Source organism: Haliotis cracherodii, unplaced genomic scaffold (assembly GCF_022045235.1).
Source record: "Haliotis cracherodii isolate W230 unplaced genomic scaffold, xgHalCrac1.p SCAF_8, whole genome shotgun sequence".
Classification (NCBI taxonomy): domain Eukaryota; kingdom Metazoa; phylum Mollusca; class Gastropoda; order Lepetellida; family Haliotidae; genus Haliotis; species Haliotis cracherodii.
Window position 1 is genome coordinate 45055180 of NW_027266341.1, and position 16479 is coordinate 45071658.

Genomic DNA, 16479 nt, shown 5'->3' on the forward strand with positions numbered 1-16479 from the left:
AAGAGAAAAAAACATGTATAAGATTTTTTCATATACTTTAAGGAATATTATGGGTTTTAGCTTTTAGTATGATCGTTTTCTTGTTTATCTGTTTATCTTAAACTTTGTGTATTAGAAGTTGTTTGTGATTGCACAAAAAGTCTCTCATTACCTGTAATGGGCGGTTCATATACATGTACTGAAATTTTGATATATATTATATATTGTAAATATCAGATGAGACTGTAATAAAATATCTGTCTGTCATTAACAACAATGCGAAATCAGTCAAAACGCAAGCCCCGTTCACCCTATTATCAGCTTATAAGGATGCAATAATCAGCTTGTGGGCACGGCCTAATTATTTTTCGGCAAAAACAATTGCTTGAATAACCAATGAAATGCCAAGAAATCACTTGCAATTAATTTATTTGCAGGAAACTACACGTGTATCCGAGGGGATTTCCAGCTATCCCGCAACTATGGCTACTACATTGCACAGGTGTATGTCCCAAGTGTTCTCATAGTAATCTTATCCTGGATGTCTTTCTGGCTGGACATTGATGCAACGCCTGCTCGCATCTCATTGGGCCTCCTCACAGTCCTCACCATGACAACACAGAGTTCCGGTGCACGTGCAAGCCTCCCACGTGTGTCCTATGTCAAGGCCATTGATGTATGGATGGCCATGTGTTTGGTGTTCGTTTTTGCAGCCCTGCTTGAGTTTGCTTATGTCAACGTCATGGCAAGAGTCGAGCGACGTCGCCAGACAATAAGCGGAAACTACCGACCTCCAGAGTCGGGGGAGGAACTTGGCGTCGAGGTAAGCAGATGTGTTCATGCAGAGTCTTCATCATGTTATATTAATGGTAATGGTCATGTCATGGTTATTTTGTGATGAGGTACATAGTTTTGTCTACGTAGTGTAGGCGGTAGTGGTGAGAGTCATTCATTGCGATGTACTTAAATATCAAGTGCAGTGGCCCAAATAATAACTTGTTTTCTCCAAATATACTCACTCTCGTACATGCATCGCATAAGTCCAGTTGAAGGCAGGTCAAGTTGGTGGGACAGTGTACGGAGTCTTGGGAGGGGGAGGCCATAAAGTGGTCGTGAAGATAAAATGTGTCAGGATTTGTATACTTTTGACATATGCGAGTCATATATACAAAGGCATGTTATATATAGGTCACTCCAATGGAGAGAGATGATCTGCAACGCCACCATTCGCAATGATTGCAGTATAATAACTCTCGGAATAAAACATGCCATGTGCGGTTTCCAGTCGTAGTTTTGGGTCCACTCCCCAATATAACAGCATCCTATTATAATGTTTATACGCCAGCAAGTTGATATATCTGTTGGCTTTTGATACGTTTTTAAACGTGGCCTGTGCATCTAATCATTCGTTCTGAATTGCAGGCAAAGATGTAATCTCCCATTGTTTTGGCGTTTCAGCTTGAAAAAGAAAATGGTACGCGAGCCCAGGTCCGAGGGCGTCGTGGGCTGTCAAAGGTTTCAGTAATGAGACAAAAGGCACGATTAATGGACAAAATATCCCGCTATGCCTTCCCCGGGGTGTTCTTGGGCTTCAACATTGTCTACTGGATGGTATACATGCTATGGGAGAACTCAAATAGCCAGTAGTGTCATGGTCTCCAGCAGATGACAAAGTTACCTCCCTTTAAAGGATTCTGATATACGGAAGTGCTACGAATACCTCGCAATGAAAGCTCAATGTCAGCCTGCTATTTACCTAGTAGATCTGCAATATGGATTGCCTTCCGTATAAAGCAACGTGTATCAGAATCGCCATGTGGATGTGTGTAGATGTGAGGTGTGCTTCCTGAATCGACATATGGGTGCTAGAGTTCTCTCCCATTATGTGATTTCACAGATGTTGTGAACAGTCCAGAACGCTCTCAGTGGTGCGTTACATTGAAACAGAATCCTACTTGCATGTATGTGATGCGTCTTCTATGGAAGGGTTTCGATTTACATCATACGTGATTGAAGTTTACCATTTTTTAAGTTTATCTTTCTTGGATTGAATTATTTCTTACAGAGACTACCATACAGGACAAGCTGTGTTTAAGATGTGTTACAGACATTCAAATCACACAGTGGCACCTTCAGTTTGTGGTAGAACACGTCCCTGTTTGACTAGCCCCAGAGGGGAGATGATAGAATATCCTGCTTGGAATACTTCAGATAATACTACAGATATGATAGGAACTGAGTTATTGTACACATGAAATTCAGTAGGAAGTCGTATTAATGCAAGTCCCATCTTCACTGAACACACACTTGTTCTACTTATCTAGCGACTGGTTTTCTCAAAGACCATTGTTCACTGTTTCCGATGTGTTTTGTCGGTGACTGTAAAGCATGCAGGGCGTGTATTTTTAGATTTCACACAATTCGTTCTTCAACCCTCCTTACACACATGGATGCTTCTTCCATGTTTACTTCGGTATACTGTAAACCGAAAATATGAAAGATTATTGATTGCATATTTCATTATTTTTGTAATAAATATTGACGGAATGTTATATTTTTTGCAAAACGAAAAAGCCTCGCATTTCACAATAACAGTTTCATCACAATGGCAAGGACACATGTGAAGGCTGTGCTCTCAAAGGTGTTTGTCATTTGGGTACTTTGAAGTACAATTAAACTGCTGTAATGTTCTCCAAGCAATACATTTTATAAATAAGTGCTGTTCGAGCTGCCTAACTTCGAGATCTAAACAGGCGCCTGAGGGTTCGTGGGCTCTCTGTGGTAAAAATGAACAGTTGATAGAACAATATGGCCCGGCACGGTTTTGTTCTCCCAACTGTACCTTTATCTCCGATGTACTGTCACTCGTCCTCTGTCTATGGCCAACCCGTGGGGGGCCCGGATTTGGAGAGATCCACAATAACCTATGCTGGTCAGACGAGGCGACTTAATGGATCAGGTTGATAGGGTGTCAACGTACCCCGAGGGCATGGATCGTTGGTCATAATATCAATGACTGGATTGTCTGGTTCGGAATCAATTATTTACAGGCCGCCATGATATAACTGGCATATTGCGAAGTGCGACGTTCAGCAACACGCAGTGAGTGAGTGGGGTAGTAGTAGTAGTAGTACTAGTAGTTACAGTAGTAGTAGTAGAGGCAGCAGTAGCAGCAGCAGCAGCAATAGTAGTAGTGACCAACGTTCAATTTAGTGGCCTCTTAAGACAAGTATAAGTTGCGGGAGGCCAATATTCTTTCTCAGAATCCTGCAGTTCTAAAACTTTAATAGTAATAGTAGTGGTAAAATATGCAGTAGTTGCAAGAGTTACAGTAATCATAGTGGTAATATATGCCGTAGTAACAACAGTTATAGTAAAAGTAGTGGTATTATATGCAGTAGTAGCAAGAGTTATAGTAAACGTAGTGGTAATATATGAAGTAGTAGCAACAGTTATAGTAAACGTAGTGGGAATATATGAAGAAGTAGCAACAGTTATAGTAAAAGTAGTGGTAATATATGCAGTAGTAGCAAGAGTTATAGTAAACGTAGTGGTAATATATGCAGTAGTAGCAACAGTTATAGTAAACGTAGTGGGAATATATGTAGTAATAGCTACAGTTATAGTAAACGTAGTGGGAATATATGCAGTAGTAGCAACAGTTATAGTAAACGTAGTGGTAATATATGCAGTAGTAGCAACAGTTAAAGTAAACGTAGTGGGAATATATGAAGTAGTAGCAACAGTTATAATAAACGTAGTGGGAATATATGTAGTAGTAGCTAGAGTTATAGTAAACGTAGTGGGAATATATGTAGTAGTAGCAACAGTTATAGTAAACGTAGTGGGAATATATGAAGTAGTAGCAACAGTTATAGTAAACGTAGTGGGAATATATGCAGTAGTAGCAACAGTTATAGTAAACGTAGTGGTAATATATGTAGTAGTAGCAACAGTTATAGTAAACGTAGTGGGAATATATGCAGTAGTAGCAACAGTTATAGTAAACGTAGTGGTAATATATGTAGTAGTAGCAACAGTTATAATAAACGTAGTGGGAACATATGTAGTAGTAGCAACAGTTATAGTAAACGTAGTGGTAATATATGTAGTAGTAGCAACAGTTATAGTAAACGTAGTGGGAATATATGCAGTAGTAGCAACAGTTATAGTAAACGTAGTGGTAATATATGTAGTAGTAGCAACAGTTATAGTAAACGTAGTGGGAATATATGTAGTAGTAGCAACAGTTATAGTAAACGTAGTGGTAATATATGCAGTAGTAGCAACAGTTATAGTAAACGTAGTGGTAATATATGAAGTAGTAGGAACAGTTATAATAAACGTAGTGGGAATATATGTAGTAGTAGCAACAGTTTTATTTAACGTAGTGGTAATATATGAAGTAGTAGGAACAGTTATAATAAACGTAGTGGTAATATATGCAGTAGTAGCAACAGTTATAGTAAACGTAGTGGTAATATATGAAGTAGTAGGAACAGTTATAATAAACGTAGTGGGAATATATGCAGTAGTAGCAACAGTTATAGTAAACGTAATGGGAATATATGTAGTAGTAGCAACAGTTATAATAAACGTAGTGGGAATATATGCAGTAGTAGCAAGAGTTATAGTAAACGTAGTGGTAATATATGTAGTAGTAGCAACAGTTATAGTAAACGTAGTGGTAATATATGTAGTAGTAGCAACAGTTATAGTAAACGTAGTGGTAATATATGCAGTAGTAGCAACAGTTATAGTAAACGTAGTGGGAATATATGAAGAAGTAGCAACAGTTATAGTAAACGTAGTGGTAATATATGCAGTAGTTGCAAGAGTTATAGTAAACGTAGTGGTAATATATGCAGTAGTTGCAAGAGTTATAGTAAACGTAGTGGTAATATATGCAGTAGTAGCAACAGTTATAGTAAACGTAGTGGGAATATATGTAGTAGTAGCTAGAGTTATAGTAAACGTAGTGGGAATATATGCAGTAGTAGCAACAGTTATAGTAAACGTAGTGGTAATATATGTAGTAGTAGCAACAGTTATAATAAACGTAGTGGTAATATATGCAGTAGTAGCAACAGTTATAGTAAACGTAGTGGGAATATATGAAGAAGTAGCAACAGTTATAGTAAACGTAGTGGTAATAAATGCAGTAGTTGCAAGAGTTATAGTAAACGTAGTGGTAATATATGCAGTAGTAGCAACAGTTATAATAAACGTAGTGGTAATATATGCAGTAGTAGCAACAGTTATAGTAAACGTAGTGGGAATATATGTAGTAGTAGCAACAGTTATAGTAAACGTAGTGGTAATATATGTAGTAGTAGCTACAGTTATAGTAAACGTAGTGGTAATATATGTAGTAGTTGCAACAGTTATAGTAAACGTAGTGGTAATATATGCAGTAGTAGCAACAGTTATAGTAAACGTAGTGGTAATATATGTAGTAGTAGCAACAGTTATAGTAAACGTAGTGGTAATATATGCAGTAGTAGCAAGAGTTATAGTAAACGTAGTGGGAATATATGCAGTAGTAGCTACAGTTATAGTAAACGTAGTGGGAATATATGTAGTAGTAGCAACAGTTATAGTAAACGTAGTGGGAATATATGCAGTAGTAGCAACAGTTATAGTAAACGTAGTGGTAATATATGAAGTAGTAGCTACAGTTATAGTAAACGTAATGGGAATATATGTAGTAGTAGCAAGAGTTATAGTAAACGTAGTGGGAATATATGCAGTAGTAGCAACAGTTATAGTAAACGTAGTGGGAATATATGTAGTAGTAGCTAGAGTTATAGTAAACGTAGTGGGAATATATGAAGTAGTAGCAACAGTTATAGTAAACGTAGTGGTAATATATGTAGTAGTAGCAACAGTTATAGTAAACGTAGTGGGAATATATGTAGTAGTAGCTACAGTTATAGTAAACGTAGTGGGAATATATGTAGTAGTAGCAACAGTTATAATAAACGTAGTGGGAATATATGTAGTAGTAGCAACAGTTATAGTAAACGTAGTGGTAATATATGCAGTAGTTGCAACAGTTATAATAAACGTAGTGGGAATATATGTAGTAGTAGCAACAGTTATAGTAAACGTAGTGGGAATATATGCAGTAGTAGCAACAGTTATAATAAACGTAGTGGGAATATATGCAGTAGTAGCAACAGTTATAGTAAACGTAGTGGTAATATATGCAGTAGTAGCAAGAGTTATAGTAAACGTAGTGGTAATATATGTAGTAGTAGCTACAGTTATAGTAAACGTAGTGGGAATATATGTAGTAGTAGCTACAGTTATAGTAAACGTAGTGGTATTATATGCAGTAGTAGCAACAGTTATAGTAAACGTAGTGGTAATATATGTAGTAATAGCAACAGTTATAGTAAACGTAGTGGTAATATATGTAGTAGTAGCAACAGTTATAGTAAACGTAGTGGTAATATATGTAGTAATAGCAAGAGTTATAGTAAACGTAGTGGGAATATATGTAGTAGTAGCTACAGTTATAGTAAAAATAGTGGTAATATATGCAGTAGTAGTAACAGTTATCGTCAAAGTAGTAGGTGGAGGAGAGGAGGGCAACATTCCCGTCAACTGCAGATACACTGTATCAGTGACTGCAGCAATACAAAGTTGCCGGCACAAAGAACATCTAGACTTGTTTCTTGATCGGGTCGGTATCCTATTATACAGCTTCTACTGTCAAACCAGTTAAACAAGTTGATCGTTGTCGTGAACTCTGGAATGGTCTTTGTGGAGTTGGAGACGAACACGGACGACGCACAGGGGTCGCCCGATGACAGGGAATGAGACTTATGTACAATTTTCTGGAGATTCTATTCCATGTATTTGTCATAATAATAATTCCTAAAATCAGGACTTTAATTAAATTTCCCACTTTCATATGTCAACATACTTCATTCTACACCCTCCACTTGTAACTCAATAACATACTTCATTCTACACCCTCCACTTGTAACTCAATAACATACTTCATCCTACACCCTCCACTTGTAACTCAATAACATACTTCATCCTACACCCTCCACTTGTAACTCAATAACATACTTCATTCTACACCCTCTACTTGTAACTCAATAACATATTTCATCCTACACCCTCCACTTGTAACTCGTAACATACTTTATTCTACACCCTCCACTTGTAGCTCTATAACATACTTCATCCTACACCCTCCACTTGTAACTCAATAACATACTTCATTCTACACCCTCCACTTGTAACTCAATAACATACTTCATCCTACACCCTCCACTTGTAACTCAATAACATACTTCATTCTACACCCTCCACTTGTAACTCAATAACATACTTCATTCTACACCCTCCACTTGTAACTCAATAACAAACTTCATCCTACACCCTCTACTTGTAACTCAATAACATACTTCATTCTACACCCTCCACTTGTAACTCAATAACATACTTCATTCTACACCCTCTACTTGTAACTCAATAACATACTTCATTCTACACCCTCTACTTGTAACTCAATAACATACTTCATTCTACACCCTCTACTTGTAACTCAATAACATACTTCATTCTACACCCTCCACTTGTAGCTCAATAACATACTTCATCCTACACCCTCCACTTGTAGCTCAATAACATACTTCATTCTACACCCTCCACTTGTAGCTCAATAACATACTTCATCCTACACCCTCCACTTGTAGCTCAATAACATACTTCATCCTACACCCTCCACTTGTAACTCGTAACATACTTCATTCTACACCCTCTACTTGTAACTCATAACATACTTCATCCTACACCCTCCACTTGTAGCTCAATAACATACTTCATCCTACACCCTCCACTTGTAGCTCAATAACATACTTCATCCTACACCCTCCACTTGTAACTCAATAACATACTTCATCCTACACCCTCCACTTGTAACTCAATAACATACTTCATCCTACACCCTCCACTTGTAGCTCAATAACATACTTCATCCTACACCCTCCACTTGTAGCTCAATAACATACTTCATTCTACACCCTCTACTTGTAGCTCAATAACATACTTCATTCTACACCCTCTACTTGTAACTCAATAACATACTTCATTCTACACCCTCCACTTGTAGCTCAATAACATACTTCATTCTACACCCTCCACTTGTAGCTCAATAACATACTTCATCCTACACCCTCCACTTGTAGCTCAATAACATACTTCATTCTACACCCTCCACTTGTAACTCAATAACATACTTCATCCTACACCCTCCACTTGTAGCTCAATAACATACTTCATTCTACACCCTCCACTTGTAACTCAATAACATACTTCATTCTACACCCTCCACTTGTAACTCAATAACATACTTCATTCTACACCCTCCACTTGTAACTCAATAACATACTTCATTCTACACCCTCCACTTGTAGCTCAATAACATACTTCATCCTACACCCTCCACTTGTAACTCAATAACATACTTCATCCTACACCCTCCACTTGTAACTCGTAACATACTTCATTCTACACCCTCCACTTGTAACTCAATAACATACTTCATCCTACACCCTCCACTTGTAGCTCAATAACATACTTCATCCTACACCCTCCACTTGTAACTCGTAACATACTTCATTCTACACCCTCCACTTGTAACTCAATAACATACTTCAATCTACACCCTCTATTTGTAACTCAATAACATACTTCATTCTACACCCTCCACTTGTAGCTCAATAACATACTTCATCCTACACCCTCCACTTGTAACTCAATAACATACTTCATCCTACACCCTCCACTTGTAACTCAATAACATACTTCATTCTACACCCTCCACTTGTAACTCAATAACATACTTCATCCTACACCCTCCACTTGTAACTCGTAGCATACTTCATTCTACACCCTCCACTTGTAACTCAATAACATACTTCATCCTACACCCTCCACTTGTAGCTCAATAACATACTTCATTCTACACCCTCCACTTGTAACTCAATAACATACTTCAATCTACACCCTCTACTTGTAACTCAATAACATACTTCATCCTACACCCTCCACTTGTAACTCAATAACATACTTCATCCTACACCCTCCACTTGTAACTCGTAGCATACTTCATCCTACACCCTCCACTTGTAACTCAATAACATACTTCATCCTACACCCTCCACTTGTAACTCAATAACATACTTCATTCTACACCCTCCACTTGTAACTCAATAACATACTTCATCCTACACCCTCCACTTGTAACTCGTAGCATACTTCATTCTACACCCTCCACTTGTAACTCAATAACATACTTCATCCTACACCCTCCACTTGTAGCTCAATAACATACTTCATTCTACACCCTCCACTTGTAACTCAATAACATACTTCAATCTACACCCTCTATTTGTAACTCAATAACATACTTCATTCTACACCCTCCACTTGTAACTCGTAACATACTTCATTCTACACCCTCCACTTGTAGCTCAATAACATACTTCAATCTACACCCTCTATTTGTAACTCAATAACATACTTCATTCTACACCCTCCAGTTGTAGCTCAATAACATACTTCATTCTACACCCTCCACTTGTAACTTGTGGTCAGCTCCGTATCAATAAATATCAGTACGCGATACAGTCATATATATGAATATGCGATAGTCAGATCCTGGAAGATACCCATCATCATGCTGTGGAACACCACTCGCATTTCTCGCAGTATGGAGCCTGTACATGGCCATAACACATCTTAGTGTCAGAAAGCATTGATGCCTCTTGTTGACTAAATAGATTCTGTATTCGTAATATTTGAAGGTCTATAGTTATTGGTAAATGGATGACAGGTTTCTTTTGTTGCTTTGAAACATCACAACGTCAGAAACAAACATAAGTTGCGACAACTTCGACAGAAGAAAACGTGTGAAGACGATTCTCATATGCCAATTTCCCATCTCACAGAAGGTGTTATTGTCTCTGTGGCTCGTGTTTTTTGCGTATTTGTTACATTACAGCAGACATGTGAAGGATGTGGGTGCAAAGGTGCAAATGGCATTGTTCCCAAACAGATCAGCAGTTATGGATGAACTACCATCAGTTACAAGTGACCTTTGTGAAAAAACACGCATCGGTAAGCAAAGGCGTGGTCATGGTTGGAATGACTGCAGCTTGAATGGGCGGGTCGCGGGGGTTCTATTGGAGTACAAATTGAGAGTTATATGTACTCCAATTGCATTTAGTAAACCTACACTCGACCAGACCCTGGTGCTGAGAGCGAAGGTAAGTTAAATGTTGCTGTAAAATGTGTTCAAATATCAGATTGTTAGGGTCATTCTAACATCTACATGTGTATGATGAGTTTGTTGGTATATCAGGATGTCTTTTGTGTGGTTGGTGTGAAAGGTGTAGTTGGGTGTATTCGTGTGATGGTACACCAAGAGCATCGTCAACCCGCAGACATGTTTGTCTAGTACTGGTTCGAAACGTTTAAATATGAAGTCTTCCACATAATGGAAATGTATTTTATAACCATCTCTAACCTACAAATAACTCTTATCATACATTACATACATACCAATGCATAGCAACACTAGAGCCAACATAGAGCCTGCTATTATATGTAATATGATTTAGTTCCATGTGTAACAGAAGCAGTTTACTTCATTGCCTTATATAGACGTTCGGAGGCAGATTGAAGTCAAAGGGAGTCCATAGTTTGCCGCGCATCAAATAATAAACTTCCTGTGAACTGTCGTTTAATTTGTAAATACTGCTGTTGCAGACATTATCAATTCCTTCTTTTAACAATATCACTTAATCCGTGCAACTGACGACGACACAGCAGGCACGTATGTGTGTTCATTTAGGATATTGGCGATAATAGCGGTGACTAACGTGCTTCTTGTCAGAGAACTGAGAAGTTTCGAAAGAAGATTCGATACCAATCATACTAGCCTCCACTTAGAAATGAGTCCCTGGATATCGTAATCGTATGTAATCGACCAGAATTGGATTCAGTGAAACAAACTTGGGACATCCAAAGGACTGCAGGAATAACAACGACTGTCTCGTGGTCGCATCAGATTAGAGATTTCTTGTGATTATGGAAGGAGTTTTGTCGCCTTTGTTTACTGTACACGGAAATGTGTCCCAAATAGTTAAGCAGAAACGTAGCCTGATCTGGGCCTAATTACACCAATACGCTCCTAGGACCAGGGGCTGGTCCAGTGTATGTTCACTAACCCTATTGTAGAAATGAATCAGCGGGACATGGCCAGTTCACAGAACGAGAAACCGGTTCCCGCCGACAGGAAGACTTGATTGTGTAATCGGTTGACTGGGTGGAAGGTGAGAGATGTGTTGAGACGGTCATTCGGGCTCTAGTGACGAAACGGACTACGCATCCAATATTGGAAGCTGAATGGTCAGAAATTCACATTTTTTTCTTGACAAATGAGCCCTGAACCTAAATACATTCTTCAACACAGTCACCATGTTCGATGTCTCCTTTGTCAAAGACACCCATGTCACCACCCATATGGTCAAATCAGTATATCTTGTAAATTCACATATTTGGTTAAAGTGAAATTCCCTGATGTTCAAACACCCCACCACCACCCCAACACCCAAATAACCCTATCCCGCATTACATCAAGATGAAAACTTTTTTTTTTCAAAAACCTCTTATAAGTTAGGAGTAGCATTTGTTGGGGTGTGCCAGGTATTCAAAACATGTCGGAAATTATGTAAATATTATTGTCCTTGTAATTGCTCCATAGACATGTTACTCAACCCCGTCTACAATGTCAGTACACGTCATTCCTTGCACTGTTACCGTGCTAATTTCAAACAATGTGTACTTTCCTCCAAGTGGCCATTATTACCGTGCTAATTTCAAACAATGCGTTCTTTCCTCCAAGTGACCATAATTACCGTGCTAATTTCAAACAATGCGTACTTTCCTCCAAGTGACCATTTTTACCGTGCTTATTTCAAACAATGTGTACTTTCCTCCAAGTGACCATAATTACCGTGCTAATTTCAAACAATGCGCAATTATCTTTAAGTGACCATTGTTACCGTGCTTATTTCAAACAATGCGTTCTTTCCTCCAAGTGACCATAGTTACCGTGCTAATTTCAAACAATGCGTACTTTCCTCCAAGTGACCATAATTACCGTGCTAATTTCAAACAATGCGTGCTTTATTCCAACATTGATTGTGTTCTTTCCTCCGAGTGACCATCATTACCTTGATAAGTTTAAACGGCGTTACACCCAACTCACCTAATGTTCCGTGGTTAGTTCATACACTGAGTTAGTTCGTTTCAATGAATGACATTAAAATGCTCGGTCCAAGTGACTAGATGGCAGTGGTATGGACTTCATGTTTATGAGTAGAGGAATGTGAGAGGGATTTCATGTTCATGACTAGATGCAGTGGTATGGATAAGTGGTATGGTTTTCATGTTTCTATCAGTGATAAGGTTTTCACGTTTATGATTAGATGACAGTGATAAGGATTTCATGTTTATGACTAGATGCCAGTGATTGGGATTTTATATGTAGGATTAGATGACAGTGGTAGGGATGTTATGTTTACGTCTAGATGCCAGTGATTGGGATTTCATGTTTATGACTAGATGCCAGTGATAGTGATTTCATGTTTATGATTAGATGCCAGTGATAGTGATTTCATGTTTATGATTAGATGCCAGTGATTGGGATTTCATGTTTATGACTAGATGCCAGTGATAGTGATTTCATGTTTATGATTAGATGCCAGTGATAGTGATTTCATGTTTATGACTAGATGACAGTGATAGGGATTTAATCTTTATGACTAGATGCCAGTGATAATGATTTCATGTTTATGACTAGATGCCAGTGATTGGGATTTAATGTTAATGATTAGATGCCAGTGATAGTGATTTCATGTTTATGACTAGATGCCAGTAATAGTGATTTCATGTTTATGACTAGATGCCACTGATTGGGATTTAATGTTTATGACTAGATGCCAGTGATTGGGATTTCATGTTAATGATTAGATGCCAGTGATATGTAGTTGTGCGATACATCGGACTGCAACTTGGTTAAAACAACGTTTTTACAGAGCTGCTGTCATGGGACAAATCAGGTTAAATTGAACGTGATAGGCTGTCACAGTCAATGTAAATATATTCACCTATTGTAGATCGACGGGAGAATTGAATAGTGTCACATAAAGGGGGTTCATAACAATGTCACGTGATAGCATAACATTAATCACATTTTTGTGATGGGAGGTTAGTGTCAACAGTTGAGACGTTTATCATCTTTGGCTTCAGACATATGTCAACTACAATAATTATGCTTTTGTTCCGGGCATCGACAATAAATCATCCTAGGCCTGTTGGCCGAAAGGAACGCCTTTCACAAAATGTCACATATGGCATAACTTACAATCATAGGATCAGAAGTGGTTGGCTCTCAGTGTAACACCACATGATATTAGGTATTGGTTTGATGAGTCCCCTTTGCAGAATCTGTCAAACAAACGTAGTCTTTCCACAACCATTTGACCCCAGGGAGGAGGAGGGGGGGGGGGGGGGGGGGGGGGGCATGGGGAGGAGGGGGCATGCGCAGGAGAGAAGGAGTGGGGGTGGGTGGGTACGGTTGATGCATCTTCTGTGTTTCTATGTGGAAAAGTGTTTCCTACATTCTGGACAAGATGGTGACTCCTTGGTGCCTTGAGTAATACTGGGTCTCAGTAAGATGTGTCTGCTATGTAGGGTGGTGATGGTTTCCCAGTTTCTCATGGCCTTATCTGTGCTGGTGGTGGTAGATGAACAGTTCTCTCGTGTCTGAGACATCTATTCTCGAAATTAATTTCCACACGTAGAAAGTGGTAACACATGTTTTCGTCCCGTTTTATCACGTCTTTCATTTCACCTTTGATCCTCTGAACAATAGCTTGTGCCACAGATTTTACTTAGAAATGAACGCGTTTACCATGTTTCATAGTCCGTCGACATCACCTTCGCCTAAAAACCAACAACCCCAGTTATCACAATGATATGATAATCACTTCCTAAACAGGAGATGGACATTGTTGTTCCAAATGGAATGCTAAATGTGTAAACCTCGAACTGCTGTTTTTTAAAATTTTACAGCAACAAATAATACGATTATCTCAATAAGACGCAAGTTTGGTTTCTTCAAAACTCTGTCCTATCGATGATAAAATGTACTAGTTTCAATGTCAAACACCTTAAACGGTGATAATAGGTGTTGTGTATGTTACCTGATCTCGCGGGGAATCTTCTCCCCAATAGCCCAACGAGGTCAGGTGCATATGTGTTCACATATATTTTCATTCATAAAGCGGAGTAGATACTGCCGTATTATCCTGATCCGGAGCCGAGCGACGTGAGCTCCTCGTTCCTGTAGGTTATAGTGAGGAGACAGTTATTTCTGTATTACACAGATTAGGGTACATTTGTTCGAATACATTGTTAGATACGTGTACGTTCGATGGTATACTTGATTTATCCTATTATTTTTAACGAATAACTCCAAGCTTTTATATTTGTATCGAAATGGACCGAGATGGTTAAGGTTGCCTTCAAACGACTTAATGGGCATATTATAATTAAGTCTGTTTTGGTGGACTAACTACACATTCATCAGCGAGTCTTCTCGGAACACGCATCCGGTCGATTCTAACAAACTCCACCGTTCACGAATAGAGGACAGGTTAGCGAGCGGCTGTTTCAAACTTTCCCTTTCCTTGGCGCCATGGCACTTACCATCCCTTCTCCCAGCTTCATCGAGCTTTAGGGTCGACAATCGTAATATCTTAGCAGATATCGCGTTAACGTGTATCATTTGCAACGTCTCATTTTGGAATAAAAACATAAGCTCAAACAAGCAGATTAAATAGATATTTCTTTCAATATATATGTATAGATTATATCAAAATCTTCAATCAATGTTAATGAATTATTGAATACAATAGGGATTTGAAATCATGCAATGTTTGAAATAATGACAAAAATAGTTTGATAGATACATATCATTGTGAAGTTTGTCATTTGTAAATGCAGATATACCCTGAAGAAAATCCTCACAAAAGTCATTTTTAGATGTATATTTTATATATGATATAAATAATCAACAAAAAGTAAGCGATTGTTCAAACTTTATTGTAATTGACCCAGGTTCCACATTACGCACATGGAACAGTAGATTTTCAAGGTGAAGGTCATCTGTTCTCAATATCATGTATGGCCTCCACAAGAGTCCAAAACTGACTGGCATCGTCGCCCCATGGAAGCATTCAGATCCCGAATTGTAGCATGGGGAATGTTCACCCACTCTACCTACAGTCGTTGTGACAACTGTTACTGACGTGTTCACAGTCGCTGATACAGTGCATTACATATATGTTCGATTGGCTTTAAATCTAGAGACCTGGAGGGCCATGGCAGGACCTGGATGTTGGGACTCCTGAAAAAGGCTTTTGTCAGTCTTGCCGTGTGAGGTCGGGTGTTGTTTTCTTGGAAAATGACGTTCGCTTGCTGCATAATGGGAAGGACGCGTGGCCGAAGAATCTCATTCGTGTAACTTTGTGCCGTTAACATCCCAAGAACTGGCACCAAGTCTGTTCTACCACTGTAGGGATGGCTACCCACATTATCACACTACCACCACCAAATCTGTCCGCTTCCTGTTTGTAGTTTCGTGCGGCGACGCCTGTAAGCACATCGTCTACCATCCGCAAGGCACGACGAAACTTATCTCCACCGCATTTGAGGCCATACTCTGTGACCTGTGACTATGACCGACGATGCAGGTCCGTCAAAATGACAAGATGATTCTCTTGTTTGCAGTCGGTTGTTGACGTTGTTGCATTAATTTATCCAACTTTTCACCAAATGTCTGCAGTAGCTCATCCTACAAATCAATCCCAATCCATGCAGAAGTAACCAATCCATTTTAGGTATTAATATTGTACGGATGTCGGCGATACGGTTTTTCCTACTTTTGCGTTTCCTTTTTTGAGGAGTATATTATATGGTAAAGTGATGCATTGGCTTCTCAGTTTTGAAGTAAATAATACAAACAATAAAACCTGCAGACATGCGATGTCGAACTCAGTTGAACTTTTGTGTTGTATTTCATTGTTGAGGAAGGCTTTTTCGCAGCTGTTTATGATTTCCCGAGCAGTTTCCGTGCTGTTGAAGAGTAGCTTTATCGAAGGTCGAACACCTAAAAACAAAGGTCGTGTCCTTAATCTTAATTATCTCTGATGCCATGCATAGTGTTGCCTCAATGATGATACCCCCAACTCGACTTGATCCAGTGTATCGTAAATGATCTAGCAGCTGGTGTATATGCAGGCAAATGATGCACAATGAACATGTGGAAGAGAAATCATAGATAAGGATTATCTGAGTGAGTGAGTTGAGTTTAACGTCTCCTAGCACTGTATTCCAGTTATGTCACTA

At 38.8% G+C, this 16479-nt stretch overlaps 1 protein-coding gene across 4 annotated transcripts in view; it reads left to right on the plus strand.

The window, feature by feature from the left end:
• The window catches only part of LOC139450107 (glycine receptor subunit alpha-2-like), a 77855-nt gene extending 75312 nt beyond the window's left edge, over positions 1-2543 (plus strand). For all 4 annotated transcript variants that reach the window (XM_071231755.1, XM_071231756.1, XM_071231758.1 and 1 more), the window contains 2 exons: positions 417-802; positions 1438-2543. In XM_071231755.1, coding sequence (XP_071087856.1) covers positions 417-802; positions 1438-1626 — 575 coding nt within the window. In that variant the 3' untranslated portion in view covers positions 1627-2543. The remainder of the gene's footprint in view (positions 1-416; positions 803-1437) is intronic.
• The last annotated feature ends 13936 nt before the right edge of the window (positions 2544-16479 follow it).